Source organism: Gymnodraco acuticeps, unplaced genomic scaffold (genome assembly GCF_902827175.1).
Source record: "Gymnodraco acuticeps unplaced genomic scaffold, fGymAcu1.1, whole genome shotgun sequence".
Classification (NCBI taxonomy): Eukaryota; Metazoa; Chordata; class Actinopteri; order Perciformes; family Bathydraconidae; genus Gymnodraco; species Gymnodraco acuticeps.
Window position 1 is genome coordinate 11,823,183 of NW_022990238.1, and position 20,849 is coordinate 11,844,031.

The following is a 20,849-nucleotide window of genomic DNA, read 5'->3' on the forward strand; positions in this document are numbered from 1 at the left end:
GACTATGAATTGAGGGACATAGTTTAATTAGCTGAAGGTCTAATTGTTGCTTTTCCTTTTTAAGCAACACATGATATGACTCCACTTCCTCCAAACAAATGCCTCTAGATTTACAGATTGTAGTAATCATACTCTAATAACATAGCTTTCCCTTTGTAATCATAAAGACTGCCTCCATCTCCCTTGTAAATAAACATGTCAGTGTGGGGAACAGATCTTCTCTCCATATAAAACAAAGTGCCACTATCATTATTGTCAGTATGATTTACAGAGCAGCACTCCAAGTGTCTGAGTTCCACCGCTGAGATTGTTTATTTGACAAATTGCTGATCTGAAAATGGCATGAATAGTGTCATATCTTTGGGTTTCATCTTTTGTTATTTTTTCTAAGAGTGTATTTCCAGCTCTGTTGTGCTGGGCTCCATTGTCATTCATAATTTGGTAATGTCAGGGCAGCTAAATCATAAGAGTAGCAGGATAACAGGGGACATATTCACAGTGTTTAGTGATTCAGCTCCTCAGTTAGGCTCCTGCACAATGTGAGATAAGCGCCTCCTCCTGGCAGTTATGATATGCACTTCATGAGAGCAGACACATCCCTCGATACCCGTGAATCTGAATATTTTCAGCTCCATCCATCGCCTCAAAACATCCACTGAATGTTTAGATCACATCAAGATGAATACATCGGAATGAAAAGCTTGCAAAAGCCTCAAATGTGCAGTAAACACAAAGATAGATGCTGACAATTGATGGTGTTTAATATTTGGTTTCTCTACATTAGCATACCCAATGGCCTTTGTTGAAATACTCCTGTTTGAGAAAGGAGATAGATGCACATTACCAAATGATCAAAAAGAATAATAATAATTGGATTCAAAAGGAGTTTCAGCCTGTTTTTATAATGTTAAGAACAAACTGTTACCAGTACAGCTGGGAGTCTGTGCATGCATTTGGAATACATATTATATTGAAAGAGAAGTCATCATTTATTACATTCCTCATAACAATAATAATATTCATGTCATATTATTAGAATAAAGGGTTCTTATTTCCAATATCATTGTACAGTTGAATCTGCTAATTAAATTAACATTTGAAGGTACACAATGTTCTAAAAGTAATGCATTTTCTTCCTGAGTAAAATAATCCTTGTTTAGCCGATACATTGTCATGTCCACCTCCCTAACAAAATAATGTAATCAACCACGATACAATGTGTGTTGAGGAGCAGATTTAATTTGTGTGTGGTATGTTTTTTTTAAATAAATACATTTGTGAGGTACAATGTAAGTGTGTGAAAAACAATTCATCCATCACTGGATAAGCTGAAATCTAACAGAGCAGCTAGTAACCCAATAATATATTGTAAATGAACTGTATGCTGGAAGTGAAGCTATGTCATTTCATCACTCCTTGTGTTGTCCTTGGCCTCTTTATGAAACACAGTTCCACATTTACAAGATCTAAGAGGCTTCATGTTTTGATTATTTCAAAAAGGAAATGATTAGGAATATCACTGCCAGAGGAAGGTTTGTAGGAAGAAGAGTTAGAGGGTGAGAGGAGTTTTCATACTTCTAGGTTTAATAGTCTGAACTCTAATGTGCTTTGTAGATTTCATAATAAAAATGGAAACAGCAATCTCAGCAATGCATAAGCAATGGGCAAAGAGCATTGTGAAAGTTAGACTTCACATTAAGTCTTTTTTTAGTTCTCAAGGTTACTCCATAAATAGAAAATACATAGAAAATCACTTACATGGGCAAACAAATTCATATTCAGTAAGTTAATGAGTCAGTTCCAGTTCAGTGATGTGTCCCGTTCAATTGCCTTAGAAAAAGCCTAACTAATTTTGGTATGCAGATAACCAAACATGCACATCCTGAGTGTCAAACAGCCTCATTATGTGCATAGACATTTGATCTACTCATCCAAACACTTGTAAATCACCCATTAGATCACAGTCAGTTAGAAGGCACAACTAAAAATAAAGCAATATAACAAATGAACAACAACTTCAATGTTTCACAAACACTTATCTTTGGCTCAAACCACTGCCATTGCACCACATTGATTTGACAGGTTGTTGAAAGTTCACTCAATGGAAAAAAAATAACAGTAAAAGTGATGTAAAAATGTAAAGACAGACATGTTTTAAACCAATAGTAGTTAACTTTTTTTATGTTAAAAATGTGATACGATGCGTTCCGTGACTTTTAAGGCTGTTATCATAGGCTGTTTGTTTGTTTGTTTGTTTGTTTGCAGAACAGTTGTTTTTGTTTTGTTTTCCTGACAAAGCAAATCAGCTGTTAACAATTCAAATGCACAACAGAATACATGTTATCATTAAATGGTTTTAATATAATCTTTGCTGTTATTATTAGGCTCAAGAGTTACAGATTGTCACTGTGTCCCTCCGCTGTCTCTAGGGGGCAGCACTGCTCTGAGTCTGTGTTGACTCTGCATCTAATCAAAGCAGAAGAAGAAGCAAAGGGCGGCCTTCAGCGATACAGCACACCTAGCCAAGTTATTTGAGCTAAAACAAGAAATCCCTTTCCCTCCTTTTGGATAACCGACGTAAGGGTTGTTTGGAATTAAGAACCACTCATGTAAGTATGTACAGCAGACATTGTTAGAGCATTAAAGTGATATTTACCACGACTCAGGCGGGAGCTATCATGTATTGCTCGCTATTGTTTGGGGAACTAGTTTAACTTGGGCATGCCTGCGAAATGCTTTGTTAGGTGCAGTCTACTTCCGAGAAACTTAGTCGGATATCGACACGTAGCTAGTGAGGCCGATGTGTTTCCAGCACCGGAAGACCCTGTTGTGTTTTCTCACAGTGGAGGTATTTGTGTGTTGTAGGTAGTTAAACTATGTGAGGCTAATGCTAGCTGATGATGATTGCTAACTGGAAGTCTACTCTCGGCGGGTTCCCGGCCGCGGGTAACACACGTGCGCTAAATGCACATGCGCCCATTATCGGACGCCTCCCAGTTTCTCAGAAAACGCTACTTTAAAAAGTCTCTCTCTAGTCACCAACTCGTTTTGAAACAGACGCAACAGTTAAGCGTTGAATGCTCTTATTAAAACAAAAATGTTCCCAAGGTACAGTTTGTTTTAGCTTTGCTGACAAAAACAGGACAGGCGCACCCTTTTAAATCTAATTCTGACACCATATTTCTCCCTTTTCCTGTTACACTCATCCTCATTTGATTATAAACTAGTTTTAAAGAAATGGCAACTAAGAAAATAATCATTTATGTCAAACATTAGCTATGACGGGACAGGGTGACAGTTTGACTGGCCCAAATATGGTAATACCACGACGAATCTATTGACAATAGCGTTATACGTCACACAACACATATTCAGGACACAAGATATATGTTGTTATTCTTATGTTATAAAACATTTTCATTCATTAAAAAAGTATACGTAAAAAACTGACATATCAGTCAGTTGCTTACTGTTGCTGTGTTAAACAGTTTCCCCTTGGTATAAGTACTAACTTTTTCGTCCACAACTTCAGATATAAAGTGTTGACGGTATCCGCTTACAAAAGCTAAAAGATATGTCTCTCCTCAGTTTCCGGAACGACATGTGTCGTCATTACTAAATGCGGAAGCTATAAACATTGAAAGCGAGAATAATTACTTTAATATAGTTCCTGAGAACCCTGAGCTTATGAACTGTCATTAAACTGGTCTGACAGCCTGCTGTTTGTGATTTATGAAAGTAGGGAGTGTTTTTGTTTTAGTTGTCATTAAAGCTGGTCTATGCCCATGTCTTTTACCAGTTAATATACTACGTTATGAACCATATGTGTTGTCATTTCAGGTGCCGATAGAGGAGTGGATATTAAGTCAAACATGTCCGGAGCGTGTCAGGACAGAAGGACTCGCTGGCAGGAGATTCAGAAAGGCCTGCAGTTCATCCAGTAAGTGTCAGCATTAGGATCTGTGGTTGTTAAATTTGGGGGTGCATCTGAATTGTACTTCAAACCCTGATAAATAACATACATATGAAGAGAGTAATGACTGTTGTGATCCTGTGTTTGACACCTCCCAATGTTACCATGCCCACTTGTCCTCTTGTCCTTCTTCCTTGGAAACATTTTAGGCGATAACTAGATATAAACTCTTTCTAGTTTCGTGTCTGCAAGTTATTTTGCAATAATCCGGGCTACCCCTACACACTGCATGATGCAATAATGATTGGTCAGCTCTGTGTCATGCATTGTTGTTCAGCGAGACAGCTGATTACTGTCCTTTAGTTTATTTTATAATGTGGGAGTTTCCCCTGATCAGAGCTTTTTATTCATGCATCCTGTACACTCTCAGTATATCCACAACATATTGCTTTTTAGATTCATGACAGGCAGCGCAGTGATGAATCTGGCAGGGCCTTTCTTTGTGAAACAAATGTGATACTTAAAATACTTCACTGCACGTCATCACTGTTCCTACTGAAACTTCACTGGTGTGAATATGCGAAGCCTTGAATAGTTCAGTACACAAAAGAGTAAAGAAAACTTTAAATGCCAGACAAGAGCAGAACAAGAAACCTGCATGACAAAACGCCTTCACAGGGATTACTGAGGTCTATCATGACATTATTATGAACACACACTTTCAATAATATAGCCCGTTTATAGTTAAACAAATCGCCTGCCCAATTACGCAATTCCCACAATGTTTACTATCTGTTGCTGATAAAAGTCTTGCCAGTTGGTTCTGTGTCAGCATGCAGATTGTTTGAATATTCCCTTATATTAATTTGCGTGATTTTCTTATATATGACTTTTTAAAAACAGACTTGTTTGCATTTAGCTGTCAATGTTAAAAAAAAACTTTCTTTTGATTTTAGATCAACCCTTCCATTTCCTGGAAGTCAAGACCAGTATGAGGTAAGCTATGCAAATTTTATTTAGGGTTTTTCCAGCTTCCGTCTTGTTTCAAGTTACACTGACCAAGTACCGAGTAAAAATGCATGAATGAAAGTCAATCCAGCAGCACTATGTTTAACTTGTACTGATTGGATTCTCTATTGTTTCAGTTGTTCATAAAGGATCTCGTTTGGAATCTTTTTGGTGAAGGAAACGACGTGTTTAGAGAAGGGGATTGGACAAAATCCATTGAGATGTTCACCGAAGCCTTGAGTATAGCAGAGTATGCGGACTCTGAAGATATCTGTGTTCCAGCGAGTTTACTGGAAAAGCTGTATGCAAATCGAGCTGCCGCGTACCTCAACATTGTTCCGGTAAGTCGACCACATTTGATTCCTGTTTCAATTCAGCCCAAATCACTTTAAAAAGCCAATCCTTTTGACGCTACCAAACAGTTAACATCTGAGTAAATACAACGAGCAACTTATGTCTTGTTGTGGTCTCTCTGCGCATGAGGCCCCTGCAGATTGATTATTTGCTTCATACAGATATATCTACAAACCTCAAAATGCCAGTTTACAGATAGAAGTATGTCCTTAAATGTCACTACCTTTTCAAAAGATGAGCTCTTGTTTTGCACTTTATCGTCCTCAGATTCTAAGACTATATACTACATTCTAAGTTCCACTGCTCATGGTGCATAGGGAAATGTTAACCATTAACTGATTTGTTGGGACATGTCCTCTCTATGTTTTGCTGGTCGTGTACATTGTGTAAATACTCAGTTCAGTTTGACAAGTGACTTAATTTAACCTGTAGTGTGTGTATAAAATGTTTTTTTTATTGGCTTCCCTTCAAGTGTCGCTTTCATTATGTCTCATCAAAGATAATCATACACTTTTTTTCCCAAGGCGAAAATGTCGACCTGTCAAACTCAGGTGTGACCGTCTTTAAGGTAGAATGGAGAAACCAGCTCGAGTGCGCTAGAATTTGAAAGTACGCAGCCGAAAAAAAATCTGCCCCTTCCTTCAGACTTCCTTACAGAGTAGGGCTGAACGATATACCGTGTCATGGCGATAACCGCGGTATGCGCATGCGCGGTATTCACACCGCAGGGACGTGCGGTTTTATTCATTTTTTTTTAAAATGCTAACGCATTTTAGCACAGAATTCAAAATAAAGATACCCTTATTACTTATCGAAACTGCACATACAATATATCCGATTAAAGCTGAGACTCCACAGATTATTTAAGTATAGTATCTAAGCGATCCGATCTCGCAACAGGGGAAGCAGACATCACAACACGTACCTTTTACGGAGCTTTTACGGGAGATCGTCTCACCGTAGCTGTCAATCTGATCAAAAGACGTGTTCAATGGCATTAAAACGAGAAAGAAAAAAACGCGGCTGAATCGGTTGATCCATAGGTTGATAATGTATCTGTGGCTTTGAAGCAATTGTTTATAATCCATAATTCCATTTTTATGTAAAAATCGGAGCACAAAAGTTAGCTGCTAAAGGTAGCCACCAGAGTGTATGCAGCTTCCGGTTTTGGCTACGCGTCACTCTCACTCCTTATTTGTTCATGTGTTGGTGTGTGTAGAACTTCCCCTGCATGCACAGCAAACCACCAATTACAATCATTCTTGATCAGATCACAGCAGGCCCCGCCCCGCTAGTTTGCAGACCATCAAAACACTGGTAAAAAAATGAGCGAGGCACAGGAGGACAATACCGGAGAGAATGAATATTTACTTCCAAGAAGAAAAGCAACATCTGCCATCTGGAACTATTTTGGCCTATGGAAAAAACCTATGGATTAACCGATTCAGCCGCGTTTTTTCTTTCTCGTTTTAATGCCAGACGTGTTGTCTTTTGATCAGATTGACAGCTACGGTGAGACATCTCCCCTAGAAGCTACGTAAAGGTACGTGTTGTGATGTCTGTGTTTGCTTCCCCTGTCCGAGTTCAGATCACTCAGTGATGATACTATATACCTAAATAATCTGTGGAACCTCAGCTTTAATCGGATATCTTGTAAATCCAGCTACGATAAGTAATAATAAGGGTACTTTTATCTTGAGTTCTGTGCCAAAATGCGTTAGCATTTTTCGCTCAGGGGTCATTTAGATGCTTCTTATGAGACTTGTGTTTTGTTTTGGTAAAAAATGGTTTGTATCGGCAGTTAGCTGAGATTATTTCCGTTAATCTGGTATAACACATTAATAGGTTCTTAAATATTACGATCCCCTGAGACACTGTCGTGAAAAAAAAAGTAAAGTACCCGCCGGGACTTTGGGGTTTAACAGGGTAAAAAAAACGCAATATATACCGCAGGGGGGGGGAAAACCGCGATGTCAGTTTTTTTCAATACCGTGCAGCCCTATTACAGAGCCCCTCCTCCAACACACACGAACGCGCACATGACCAATGAGGGCACAAGATAAGTTTGTGCACGAGATGGAAGGCTGACAGGCAGGTAGGCCATCCCATGCCGCGGGCCGAGGCAGATCATTGGACTTGCTTTTTACAGCGCCACGGCTTCCACAGATGATATTTTTGTATGTATTTATTGTCAAAGCATTTAATGTATTCATTGCGATCGGGATGTTAAGAGCATTCCATGGAATATAACAAAGTGTTTCTGAAGGGAATTACCTACCCTTCCTTTAATATATAAATGCTAAAATCACTATTGCCTCATTTGTCAAGTTCCACATGCATAATTTGTTTCACTTCAATTTTAAGCATTTAGCATCAACATAAGACCAAAAATAAGATCTTTATATCAGCATTACTCTCAGTGTTCAATGTATTCCTTGAGAGCAAAGAACAATACTATAAAGTTTGTAGAGGCAAGAGCGCATGGAGCCTGTTTGATTTTCAAACTCCCCCCATTGACACTGCACCTCTGATTAAACTGGCAGTTAACCTGAGGACACATGGCTACATTTGATTTAGTTGGGTGGGGCTAGAGAGATTCTTTAACTTTGAATCCACCTTACATTCATCTTAGGGTGTCATTTTGTGAAGGGTGTGCTTGAGGCGTCGCATCTTTTTCAGACAATTAGAGTGCTGGCTAATTTCAAATGACTAGACATGCTATACATCATTCCACAAATGGTGAACTATCCCTTTTTAAAGGCAAAACATGTGGTTGCTTAACTGATGCTTGTATCAACCAGTTCATTTCTCAGCTTGTTATATACTGTCTTAAGTCATGTTATCAGGAACCAGTTATGCGATGCTTTGAGGTTCAATGAGGTGTACAATCATTTGATTGTCATGCCAAACTGGATCAATAAATACATGCATTAATACGGTAGGAAGATCATGCATTGATTACTTTTTTATTTTTTAAATGAATACATCAAACAATAATCGATGTGAAAAGCTACATGAACAATGAAGTGAATTATACCATATACGAGATTCATCAATATTAGTGAAGTCACATGGGGTTCCACTTGAAAAGTAATGATTTATTAAACTATTTACTTTCCAGAAAACAAATAAATCCAAATATCACTATTCTGATCATGCAATTGTCCAAAAGAATGGTGTCAAGAATAATGCCCCAAAAATGCATAAAACATGTACCAATAATGTGATTAGGCAAGGCAAGGCAAGTTTATTTATATAGCACTTTTCAACACAAGGCAATTCAAAGTGCTTTTAGGCCTTCCACACATTTTTTACTTCACTCATTCACAAGAAAAGATCTATTATCAAAACATAATTGTATAAATACTAGATAACATAAATATTTTAACAGTTATAAAAATAGATTTCATAATCCATACTGTATCTCAACATAAAATTGATCATAAATCAAATGCTATTAATGGCTCCAATAGTATAATAAAAATCAATATAATGTTTTCAGTGACATGTTACAAATTGTGCCATTTTAAAATGCGGTAAATCAATTAAAGGCGGTGAATACCGGTTTTATTTAAAATAATTGTTGGTGTCATACAACCACCTACATAAAGAATCTTAAAATCCCTTGAGACTCGGGATCCTCTAAGACTTGGTCCATTTGAGAATTATTGATGCTTTCAGAGCTACATTCACTTCCTCTTTCCTGTCGGTGTGTCTTTGCATTGCGTCTTGTCCCAGCAGTGTAAAACACTTTACTGTCTTCAGGGAAATCACTCCCCTACATCAACCCACTGAACACGTAAAGGCAATTTATGATCAAACAGTGCTTTCTTTGTTCACAATGTTTAAGTATACATTTCCCCCCCCCCCATAGGGACTGTATGACCAAGCGTTAGAAGACTGTGAAAAGGCTCTCCAGTTGAACGAGGGGAACTACAGAGCGCTGTACAGAAAAGCTAAATCCCTGAAAGAGATCGGGAGACATCAAGAGGCCTATGAGGCTGTTGCCAAATGTTCTCTCACAGTGCCTCAGGTAAAGGCGTCGCATCATCTGGTAAATGTTGATTTATCCAAACGTGAAAGAAATCTTCCTTATTTTTTTGTCTCAGCAATTTTTTACAAAAGTCAGGCAAATGTAGCTGCTTTTCAGACCCCCTGCAGGACCCTCACTCCCAGCAGAGTCAGGATGTTTGTGGCGTGCTGCCTGCATTGAGGCTTCTTTACTTTCAGTTAAGACATTTCAGGTAAAACTGATGTAGGCCAAACTTCAGTGTAAATAGCAACCACATTACATTTCAAGTTTAAGAGGCTTTAGTTTTGTTGGGCAATCCTAATTTGTTACATTTTTATACATTGTTTTGCTTCAAAATGTACTCTCTTTGTCACACTGCACCACAGTCCAAGAGAGTTGTATAGTATATGGAAAGTATCAGTTTGGAAATGTTAGACAAGATGGTAGACAAGACAAGTTTACCTGTAACCAAGATATATATTTATTTAAAATGTAACACAACTTAACAAATGACTAAATCAGTAATGTATTGGTGTGTGAACATATGCAGCAAACACAACTGTGGCTGTGTCCAAAAACAGGTATTGGGCTTTTTATCCAAGCTCTTCAGGCTGATGACTTGGATCACCTGAAACACACATTAGGAGCCAGCAGATCTCCAGAAGGTTACAAATACTGACGTTTTAAAGGGAATCAACAACAGCACTTCAGGGGTGTGCTACATCATACACAATGTGTCACTCTTGATTCATAGAAGCAGGTTTTTATAAAAATACAAATGTGCTAAATATAACCCTTTTCATATTGCAAACTACTTTTAATACATCGTCTTAAAGCTGGAGCATCTTCGGAGTATCTTTGCACCCCTAGTCAGGATATAGTGACCATTTCAGCTTATATGACATTTCTATTAAAGTTGCCACCTATATTTTTAATTAAACGGAAAATAATAAGTGAAGATCAAAGGCAGTGATTATCTAAAGTGTGTTTTGAGTAAACACTGTCAACTCTCCTTATTTCCCAGGACGCCAGTGTTACAAACCTGACTCAGGACCTTGCCAACATTTTGGGATTGAAAATCCGTAAAGCTTATGTAAGGAGTAAGGTACGTGCCAGGGACTATTGCAAACCGCCATGAAGCTTTTTTTAATGAATTACCGTGATTTAAAAAAGTGAATTGGAAGTGATGCCGCTTCATTTTCTACATGCTAGTTAAATGTATTAAAATCTGACTCGGATATATGGCCCTCAAAATAAAATGTCGACATACATTTAGGGTTGTTCTTCTTAAAAATGAACCGAAAGTCCAACATTTTCTCTTGTTCAATGTTTACAGCCTGCCTTGAATGTTATGCGAGGAACAAATTATCAAGATGCATCATGTGACAAGGTAAGAGATGTAACAGTCTAAAACATATATTTCTATACTCCTCTAAGAAATCCATTCTTAAATGAATCTCTTCTGCATTTCTTTAGTTTTCCTATGACTCGTCTTCAGTTGAAGATATTGAAATTGGTAAGTTTAATTAAACACAGTTCATATTTATCGTTTTTGAAAGAGAGAAAGCCGCTCATCCTGTTTTTCCCATTGTGTTTCAGAAGTGCCTCAGCTCACGCAGGACAGCAGTCTTCTGGCTCCGCTCCCAGCTCCAATCCAAGCTCCAGTGGAAATGCACCAAACTCTAAATGAATCCGCAATGGATGAACTTTCTCCCATCACCAGTATCTCATCCGTTACCCTGTCTGAGCCGCCGGGCTTCGAGTCCATCTCCCTTCCTGTGTCTGTGTCCCTTCCTGTGTCTGTCCCATCGTCAGTCCCTCTTGCCACGTACGTTAACGGCTGCCGAGCGAGTAAACCTTGCACGATGCTCGACTCGAATAATGATTTCGACGCAGACATCATCGGGGACGACCTAGATGATCTACTGGACCAAGCTGGCCCCGAATCAGCCATGGTAAAGTGGCGTGATGAATTAAATGTGACAGTGTGTTGATGTCTGAGCAGAAGTGTGACTCCTGTGTGTCCCCTCCCTCAGATTATCCCCACCATGAAGGGGCCTCTTCCTCTGCCAACCAGTATCGCCTCGGGCAGCTCCATGTCCAGTCCATTCCTGATGCCCTCTCACATCAACCCGTACCTCCACAGCAGCGTGCAGCATTGCACCGTCACGCTGCCCCCCCTCTATCACAAGTCGGGGTCAAGTACGTATTTTGGGATGGACACTTTTGACGCCCTCCCTCCACCGCTCGACTCCCTGGATAGTCTCAACATAACGGACTATAAAACAGGTATACTACTTTCTGACTTTGGTCCATATTTGTTCAAATAAAGATATTGTAGCCAATCAATATGCAGGTTCTGAACGGCTGCTAGAAATCCTTAAAAACACTTATATCTTAATTTTAGGGCTGTCAAACGATTAAAAATTGTAATCAGATTAATCACAGCTTAAAAATTAATTAATCATGATTAATCACCATTCGAACTATGTCCAAAATATGCCATTTATTTATGTATATTGTTGTGGGAATGGAAAGATAAATGAAAGAAGGCGGATATATCCATTTAACATACAGTATCTATGTTTATTAAAACATTTTTCTGCGTGTCAAAATGAAAGACAACCCACACACCTATCAATCATCAAACAGTGGGGTCTTAATTCATTACGTGTTGATTTCTATCAACGTGGGAGTCCGGCGGCGGCTAGTGGAGTACTTCGTGACCACAGTGTGAACGTTGTGATCAGCTGTTTTAGTGCAGTTCTCCAGTGAAGGGGGGGAGTCTCCCTCCGCAGCCGGTTGGCGTAGTTTTGGCACAATTCCGTTGTACAGACCGACGTTAACAGCAGCCCTGTCTGTGCACACGGAGACCGACTCTGTCGTCCGGTGATCTAACCGCCTTCTGGAAAAGCTTCACAAGTACGTCGGTACGCAAATGCGCTTTGTGACACAAGTGACGGTACGCATTTCAGATTACGCACATAACCTGCGTACCAGTTATGTGCACCCCTGTACTACAGCAAAAGTATTCTCCGTCGGGACTTCCTGCAACAACACCACGCCGTTATCAAAGATGTTCTATTGAGAAGACGATCACTATGTGACAAAAGTTTTCAAAACCGTGGCTACTGAAATCAATCTGACTAACTGCTGTCTGTGCAATTTACTCCGCGCGAGTTGGCAGACTATATTTTGCTTACTTTAACATCATTTTTCATGGTGGGGCTAAGCCATTTCTTGGTATGGGTGTAGCCTACCCCAGCCATACCCTGGCGCTGCCACTGGTGGCACGTATGGGGCGGGCCATTCTGCACATGCGTTAAATGCGTTAAATATTTTAACGCAATTAATTCAAAAAATTAATTACCGCCGTTAACGCGATAATTTTGACAGCACTACTTAATATTAATATATCGTTTTTTAAGGTTTGAAAAGTGCTATGATTTTGGAATAAGTGCTTTAACACTGCTAGAAATTTGTATTTGCATTTCTTTTTTTTTAAAAACTATCTGACTGAAAAGTGCTTTTTAGATTTGCTTTATGTGATAAAGATTAATTTCCGACGACTGTAAGGTGCTTGAAAGGCTCAATAATACTCTTTTGAAAGTGCTTGAATTTGATTTTTCACCATTAGCACGGAGTATAACCTGTTCGTTTTTTCTTCCTCCTTTAGATATGTCAAATTATGCTCAGAGTCCATTCACTCAACAGGTAATTATTGTCTATCAATCATCAGCCTTTGTCATTCTAAGACTTGCTCTAGGCTTATATTTGATCAATTTCCCCCCCTTTTTTTTTCAACAGATGAACAATATTGATGCCCCGATGGGAATGGCGGTCGGTATGCCTGAAGTGAAGGGTCTTCCTGTTGCTGTGGATTTAACAAAGAACCCCTTAGCTGACACACATGAATTCAAACAAGCGTGCTCCATCTGCTACGTCAAAACTGGTGAGGAGTTCTTTATCCAGTTGTGTGCGGTTGTGTCTTCGAGGTGCGTAATGTACTATTAAGTCACATATGTTTCTTTATTTATTCCCACAGGTCCTGGTGTATTGGATTACTCGCTACACACAGAAGAGCATAAATGCAAGAAGGACGCTTTACTCGGCAGACTCAAACATACAGCTGACCAAACGTGGAAGCTAATTCGGCCCAGACCCACAAAAACCCAATATGTTGGGCCCTATTACATTTGCAAAGGTAACTTTTATAAACATGTATTTGTTTGTCTCTTTGCTTTGAAATTGCTGCATTTGCCTCTATATATATATATATATATATAATCATCTGTCCTTTTTTTTTTTTTTTTTTTTTGCTGCAAGTTCCATTGATATTCCCAGAAAAAAAAGCTTATTTGTGATACAGATTTGTGGTAATGAGTAGATTCCATTTGCACGGTTACATTTCCTACTATACTGGGCATGTGTTCCCTACCTTCCCTAATTAATTGCACATGGATATTCACATTATTTAAGGATTTGTACTAGCCTTTGAGCAGCTCCTCCACTTGTTTCTGGCACTTTTGACACTTGGCTGTCATCCAGACATCACTTGTGTGTGCGACGACAGAAAACATGACAATGTCCCCGTGTTGTTTCAGAGGTGGCGGTTGGAAAGGAGTGCCTGTACCCTGGCCACTGCACATTTGCATACTGCCAGGAAGAGATTGATGTTTGGACTCTGGAGCGGAAAGGGTTTATCTCCAGAGAGCTCCTCTTCGACCCCTACGGGCCAAACTCTAACGTCCGACTGACTGTCCCCAAGATCTTACAGGAGCATCATGGGATATTCATGTTTCTCTGTGGAGTAAGTAGTTATTTATTTTTAATTTAAAAATGAGTATGACCTCAGAGTGATCTAATTTACACTAACTCCTCAGTGCTGCTATTTTCAATGGCGCCCATTGGCATAATTGTTTATCGTTCCAGTGTGAGGAGAAAAAAGGCCATTACTAAATATTATATTTGTCAATGTTTTCTTAAATTCATTTTTCTTGACTTTTTTGCCTGTTATTAGATAGGACAGAAAAGGGGGTACATTTGAAGCAAAGTGACATTGGTCTGATGTGAACCCCAGTTACAATCTGCTGTTTTTATAAACTTTTAAAATGTTCTAAACGTTTATCTTAATTTGCAGGTTTGCTTTGACCACAAACCCAGAATAATCAGCAAAACCAACAAAGATGACTCATCGCTTTGCTCTCATCCAGTGACGAAGCACATCTTTGAAGATCACAAGTAAGTCACTTCACTCTTTAAATAATTTAAGAGGATTTAATAAAAAAGATTCTACCAAAACGCACAAGACTATGTGCAGATATATGAGGGATAGGCCTGTTGACGATGTACCCATGTTTATCTCTTAGGTGCCTGGTCCACATTTTGAAGGAGAATACAGTTCGTTATTCAAAGATCAGACCGCTGAGTTCTCAGTGCCAGCTGGATCTCTGTCGCCATGAAGTCCGCTACGGCTGCGTGAGGGAGGACGAGTGCTTCTACGCCCACAGCCTCATCGAGCTCAAGGTCTGGATGATGCAGCACGAGCTCGGTAAGGATGCTTCATTAAATACTTCTCCACGGCCTGGAACACAGTTTCACTAAATGTCATTTATTTACCTTTTTTATTTTTCATCACATAGGTATCCCTCATGAAAGTATTGTCCAAGAAGCGAAGAAGTTTTGGAATGCCACGGCTTCGTTGCAGGGAGCCCAGGTAAGCCCAGCAGAAGCACTCTGTAAACCAATGTTTGTCTCAGCATATCTACAGTTTCTTCTTATGGCGCTTTTCCACTGCAGGACCTAGCACGGCTTGGCACAGCTTAGTTTGGCCTTGGTAGGCCAGGCTTACTTTAAGCTGCGTTTCCATTACAGTTTAGTAACTGGGGTAGTTACTATAGTAACGCAGTGTAGGCGGGGTGATCGGCTGTTCGGCGGGCAGAGCGACGCTGCGTAAAACTGCCGTGACGTCATCTTCAATGCGAACCACAAAACCAAAACATCCACCGTTAGCTGTTAGCACTCAGAGCTCACAGCTCCTCTTATCTGTTCAGAAACTGGACAAAAGTTAAACAAGTACAAACCACAGACTGTCTGTGTCATGGCGAATACAGTCGCTGGTTTATTTATGTCTGTAGGCCGTTGTTGTGAGTGTGGACGGAGCATATACAAAGTTAGCTTAGCCTGATCGATCCGATCGCCATTCAGAAAACACGCATTTTAAAAGGTTTTTCGCCTGCCGTCTTGTCTGCAGACCGGTATCAGTATGTCGTTACTTTGGCATCATTTTGAAACGTGTATTACAATTAAATGACGGTAAAATATGTTCATTTTGTTGTAGTTGTAGCCCCCTTGCCAGCGATTCTCTCTGACCATTCAGCAGTAGAGAGTGTTTATGTCACTAGTTTATAGGGGTGTAACGGTTCACAAACATTTCGGTTCGGTACGTACCTCGGTTTTTTTGGTCACGGTTCGGTTCGGTACGTTTTCGGTACAGCAGAATTTTTTTTCACTAAACAAAACATATATATATATTTTTTATTATTATTAAACTGTGAATAATGTATTCACTCAAATAAATACAAAATATAATAAAATAAACATTAAGGTGCAGCATTTCGATGAACTGAAATAATCTGTATTTGAACTTTACTGTATTAGTACTCACAAAACATAAACTATTAGTTTTGGGTTTTTAATTATTATTAAACTGTGAATATTCACTCAAATAAATACAAAATATAATAAAATAAACATTAAGGTGCAGCTTTTCGATGAACTGAAATAATCTGTATTTGAACTGTACTGTACTAGTTCCTAAGCAGCCAGCTTGACATTATGACTTGCTTGTCATTGTATTTTCATGTTTTTTTAAAGAAAAATTAACTTGTCGAAAGGACAGATCTGCTGGCACTAACAATGTCTCCTGCTGTGGAGAACACCCTCTCTCTAGGGACAGAGGTAGCAGATACAGCCAGGTAGCGCTTTGCTAACGAGGCAACATAAGGATATTTGGTGTTTGTAATAGCTTTGGCTCGGTCTGAACTCTCTGCGAGTGGTGGAGGCTTACATGCTAGCGGGAGTTGGGTTTGCACTTCAGTCTGTTTTCTTTTGGTACCGGTGATATTCAAGTTCGGGTGATGCCTTTTCAAGAGTGTGCAAGTGTGATGTATTGCTAGCCGCGTAACCAATGTTAGTTGAACAATGCCGACAAACAGCTTTGGTTCGGTCCACCTGTCTTTGTCCTTCATCCTTGTACGTAACTGCGAAACCAAAATGTTCCCAAACCGGAGACTTCAATGATGCTGGAGGATTTTCGAGCTCAACTTTATCTGCGTTCGCCATTAATTTTCGACAGTTCCTCAAATTACTGACTACATTTGAACGCATCCCTGTGACCCGCTCTCATAGTATGCCTCTCGTCCAATGAAATGACTTGCTCGCTCTCTGACGCGTTGAACCCAATGTGAGCAAATTACTCTGAATGCTGCGACGCAGCACCTGAGATTACTTCCAACAAGTTGTTCACGTTCTCAATTTTTTACGTTTAACATTATATTCGTTCGGTACACTTCGGTACACTTCGGTACACACCTGTACCGAACCGAAGGGCCCGTACCGAATAATTTCGGTACGGGTACGTGTACCGTTACACCCCTACTAGTTTAGCATATTCAGCCCGGTAAGAACCTCGATTTTGGAGGGCCAGAAAAAAGGTGAAAAAGTAGGTGCGGTACCCCCACAAATAGAATCAAATTCTGTGGGGAACACTGCAACTGCTCCATTATATTTATAAACCACTAAAACAAACATCAACAATCAGGTGAGAGCTAGTTCCTAGATAACTGCTGTTGCTGTCTGATGTACAGGGACTCACCAATCACTCTGCTAGACCACTTGTCTGACTGTGGGGGTTTCTGCTCTTCAAAGTTCCCTGGTCAAACCATACCACTAAAAAGGATAGAATAAAAGCACTATGAAACAACAGCATCATGGTTTTGTCAATGTGGAAGTATTCATTTCCTCAAACAGATATTCTATTCCATGCCTTTTTTTTGTACACTGCTTTACAAGTTTATTCAAAGTTCAGTTTTAAATCAATAAGTGTTGTGCTGCATCCAGCAAACATATGTTGGACTGTGCTCGCCATGAGCTAGTTTGACCATATAACAGTGGCTCTGACCCTGGATGGGTTCCGCGTTGGAAGAGTTTGAGTAGACTTGAGGGGACCCTTTTATACACCCTCTTGGCTTTGACTTCAACAAATAAATGTTTCCACTAATAACTTATTTAAATCAATTCTAAAAAGTAGAGTTCATTAAACATTAGTCAAATGTTTGCTCAAATATAAACATTTTAAGTTAAGTCCTTTCCTTAGGTTTGACTTGCTTCTGTAATTCACTTTTCATTTATGTTGTGCCTAAATACTTGTATTATATCACTTCACAAAGATATTAACCAGTCCTTCACATTCCATCAACAGCTCTGCCTCCCACAGAGGAGATTCGGGCCTCCCAACCTGAAGATGATGTTTGTTTGTGGCCAGTGTTGGAGAAACGGCCAGCTAAGCGAAGCCGACAAAAACAAGAAGTATTGCTCAGCCAAAGCCAGACACACGTAAGTAGCACAGCGTCTTGGAGCACATCGAGTGTGGACAGGAGGTAATTGATAGGTGAAAATGTGCAATCCACAAACTCATTCTGTCTTTCTGTCTCAGGTGGGCGAAAGACAGGCGGGTGGTGCTTGTAAGTTCAAATGAAAGGAAAAAGTGGACAACAGTTAGACCACTTCCAACCAAAAAACCCATCCCATCTCAATTTGAGGTAGGCGCCAGACATTCTGCGACTCCACGGTCGCTTGTTCTTTGTTTCTGATTAAAACAAATCTCCTGCCATGGTCACCGAATGTTACTTTTTTTTAACTTTCTTAGATTTGCATGCATGTGACAGCCGGCAAGAAGTGTCAGTACATCGGGAATTGCACGTTTGCTCACAGTCTAGAAGAGAGAGACCTTTGGACCTACATGAAGGAAAACAACAGTGAGTAAAGTCAAGGAGACGCGCTCTCTTACTTTTGTTGGATTTTTTTAATTAGTAGAATGTTAATTCCAGCAAAGTAATCATTTATTTCGCCCCCTCATTTAGTTCCAGATATGGATCAGCTTTATGAGCAGTGGCTGCAGTCTCAGAAGCCCGGCTGGGGGGACGATACCTCCAGTAGCTCTGTGAGGGAGAACGGCAAACAGATCCACATGCCAACAGACTACGCTGAGGAAGTGGTGAGTTTAAAAACCCAGCATGGATCACACACTTCTTCTGCATTGTGACAAACTGGTCAGGTTGCAGAGAGGAATACTTCATCCCCCAAAAAATGACCATCAATCACTCACCCCAGCCACCATAAATGATTGAGCAAAATGTTCTTCTCCCATGCCTTCATGGTGAAAGAGAAAAAGTTGAAAAGTTGAAAAGTCTTGATAAATGTAAGTAGATGTTAAATGAAATAGCCATGTTTACCAAACTATATCAAAACATCCATTTACAAACTTTGTATCATTGAGTATGGAATCTCAAGCGTTGACATGGTCCTGTTGTGCAAACACAGACCCACAGCTGCGGTGTTGTGCTCCTTTGTTTTGGCAGATGTTCCATCAGTTGTCAGAATCTGCGGGTTCAGTCAAATGCATTACTGCCTTAATGTTTAAACTGTGTCAACATTTTTGATAGAATCTTGTTTCACTGTAGTTATTTGCCAAGTGATTAAAAACTAAACGGCAATAACTTTGACTGATTAGCAAACAGACGGTAATTAGTTATTTGTGTAAATGTTATTTCTCTGTGTGTGTTGGCAGGCTGGCAATCACTGCTGGCTGTGTGGTAAGAACTGCAACAGTGAGAAGCAGTGGCAGCAGCACATCACTTCAGAAAAACACAAAGACCGGGTTTTCAACTCTGAGGATGATCAGAACTGCTGGCAGTATCGCTTCCCCACCGGCACTTTCAAAGTTTGTGAGAGGTAAGAAACACAACTCTGTGATCTGGCATGGGGCTGTCTTAGATACAAAAATAGATGATTATGTTTACAGAAAGATGAACTGTATACATACATGCACAGCCGTAGGTACCTTTTGTATAAATAAAGAATACCTACTTTATTAAAGGGGCCCTATTATGTTTTGGGGTTTTCCCTTTCCTGTAGTTCTCCCACAAACTCATCGTCACAATCTTTTGGACTCATTTAGTGAATCTGTCGTAAAGGAACAAGTGTTGAAAAATATATTCTTTATGGCTTGGATACAATTACCAGTGTACAGTTTCAGAATGAGGAAACAGAAAATAACTTTTTAAATTATCGTAAGGTACAATTTGATATTGAAAATGTAAGGGTTTTCTCAGCCTTAGATCTTCTAGATGAGTCACACAACACGGGGGGGGGTATGGATGCTGCAATTTATCGATGCAATGTTCACTTCCTGCCAAAGTAGTGCATGAGAGCAAATCATCTACCAATCATCAATGTTGTTTACTAACGTGATTATTCCTCCTCTCTAAGCACTGTGTATGTCGCTGAGTCCCGTGGATTGATAGCTGACCTTTTGACCTTGTGTCCCGACAGGTTCCTCAAAGACACGTGCACAGAGGACGAGCTGTGTAAGCTGGCGCACGGGGAGCAGGAACTAAAAGAATGGATGGAGCGCCGAGAATTCCTTTTGATGAAACTTGCCAAAGCCAGAAAAGACCATCTTATAGCACCTAATGACAATGACTTTGGAAAATACAGTTTTCTCCTTAAAGATATTATTTAATGGTGGGATGACAATATCTGAGCTACGTTGCAGTTAATGCAGTATTCAAACAGTCTGAGTCAGGTGATCCTACAGGGCCTCTGAGGCGCACAGGACGCAGCCTGATGGCAGCATGATTTTTAAGGGGGGGTGGCGTTCAGGGCCGGCCCTCTGATTGGTGGCTGGTTTTCTCTGATCTGAACTACACGAGTGTTATCATTAACAGCAACAACTGAGTGGGAGAGCTATATTCTACTCATTCAGTAGAATATCTAAAAGCAGTGCGGAAGATGGCACGCGTAAACCTTAAATCTGTTCAGATGCGGCTGACCTTACAGTAATTTCTTTTCATAAGCAGTTTGTATATGTTCATGACCTTTAACATGTTTTAAGTATGTTATACTTAAATTGAGAGTACGGATGACATTCTCCTATTTGAATCTGTCAGCATAGGTCATTTTCCATTTAACCCATAGTGTTACCAGTGTATTGGGAACCACACCAAATAAAGCTTTTTTTAAACCTGTATAATCTGCTGTGGTATTAATTACGTGTGTGGGTGGAAAGATGTATAGGTATTATAAGTTACTTAATCACAGTGAGTGGTATTCTACGACAGTGTCCTTTTCTTATTGATACAATAACTTATAAGCAGGTTTTTATTTTAAAGCTGTTTTAAGAGTTCATATTTGATATGCTCATCTTGGTAATGTAACTAACGCTTTCAAATATTAGTGAAGTAAAAACTAAATTTCCCACTAAAGTGTAATCATACATCA

General features: G+C 39.7%; 1 protein-coding gene across 7 annotated transcripts; it reads left to right on the forward strand.

Moving 5' to 3' along the window:
* The first annotated feature begins 2,455 nt into the window (after positions 1 to 2,455).
* zc3h7a (zinc finger CCCH-type containing 7A) lies at positions 2,456 to 20,596 on the forward strand. Of its 7 annotated transcripts, none has more exons than XM_034219821.1 (23): positions 2,456 to 2,609; positions 3,841 to 3,940; positions 4,870 to 4,909; positions 5,059 to 5,262; positions 9,150 to 9,308; positions 10,312 to 10,392; positions 10,624 to 10,677; positions 10,764 to 10,803; positions 10,887 to 11,242; positions 11,324 to 11,576; positions 12,964 to 13,001; positions 13,095 to 13,239; positions 13,333 to 13,491; positions 13,892 to 14,097; positions 14,428 to 14,528; positions 14,657 to 14,838; positions 14,930 to 15,003; positions 17,770 to 17,903; positions 18,004 to 18,109; positions 18,217 to 18,325; positions 18,431 to 18,564; positions 19,138 to 19,301; positions 19,902 to 20,596. In XM_034219821.1, exons 2-23 carry the CDS (start codon positions 3,873 to 3,875, stop codon positions 20,089 to 20,091), a joined length of 2,997 nt encoding a protein of 998 aa, XP_034075712.1. In that variant the 5' UTR covers positions 2,456 to 2,609; positions 3,841 to 3,872; the 3' UTR covers positions 20,092 to 20,596. The 7 variants fall into 7 exon arrangements, with proteins under 7 accessions (XP_034075712.1, XP_034075714.1, XP_034075715.1 ...); XM_034219823.1 differs by having other exon boundaries at positions 10,312 to 10,380; XM_034219822.1 differs by having other exon boundaries at positions 2,470 to 2,613.
* Positions 20,597 to 20,849: the final 253 nt, after the last annotated feature.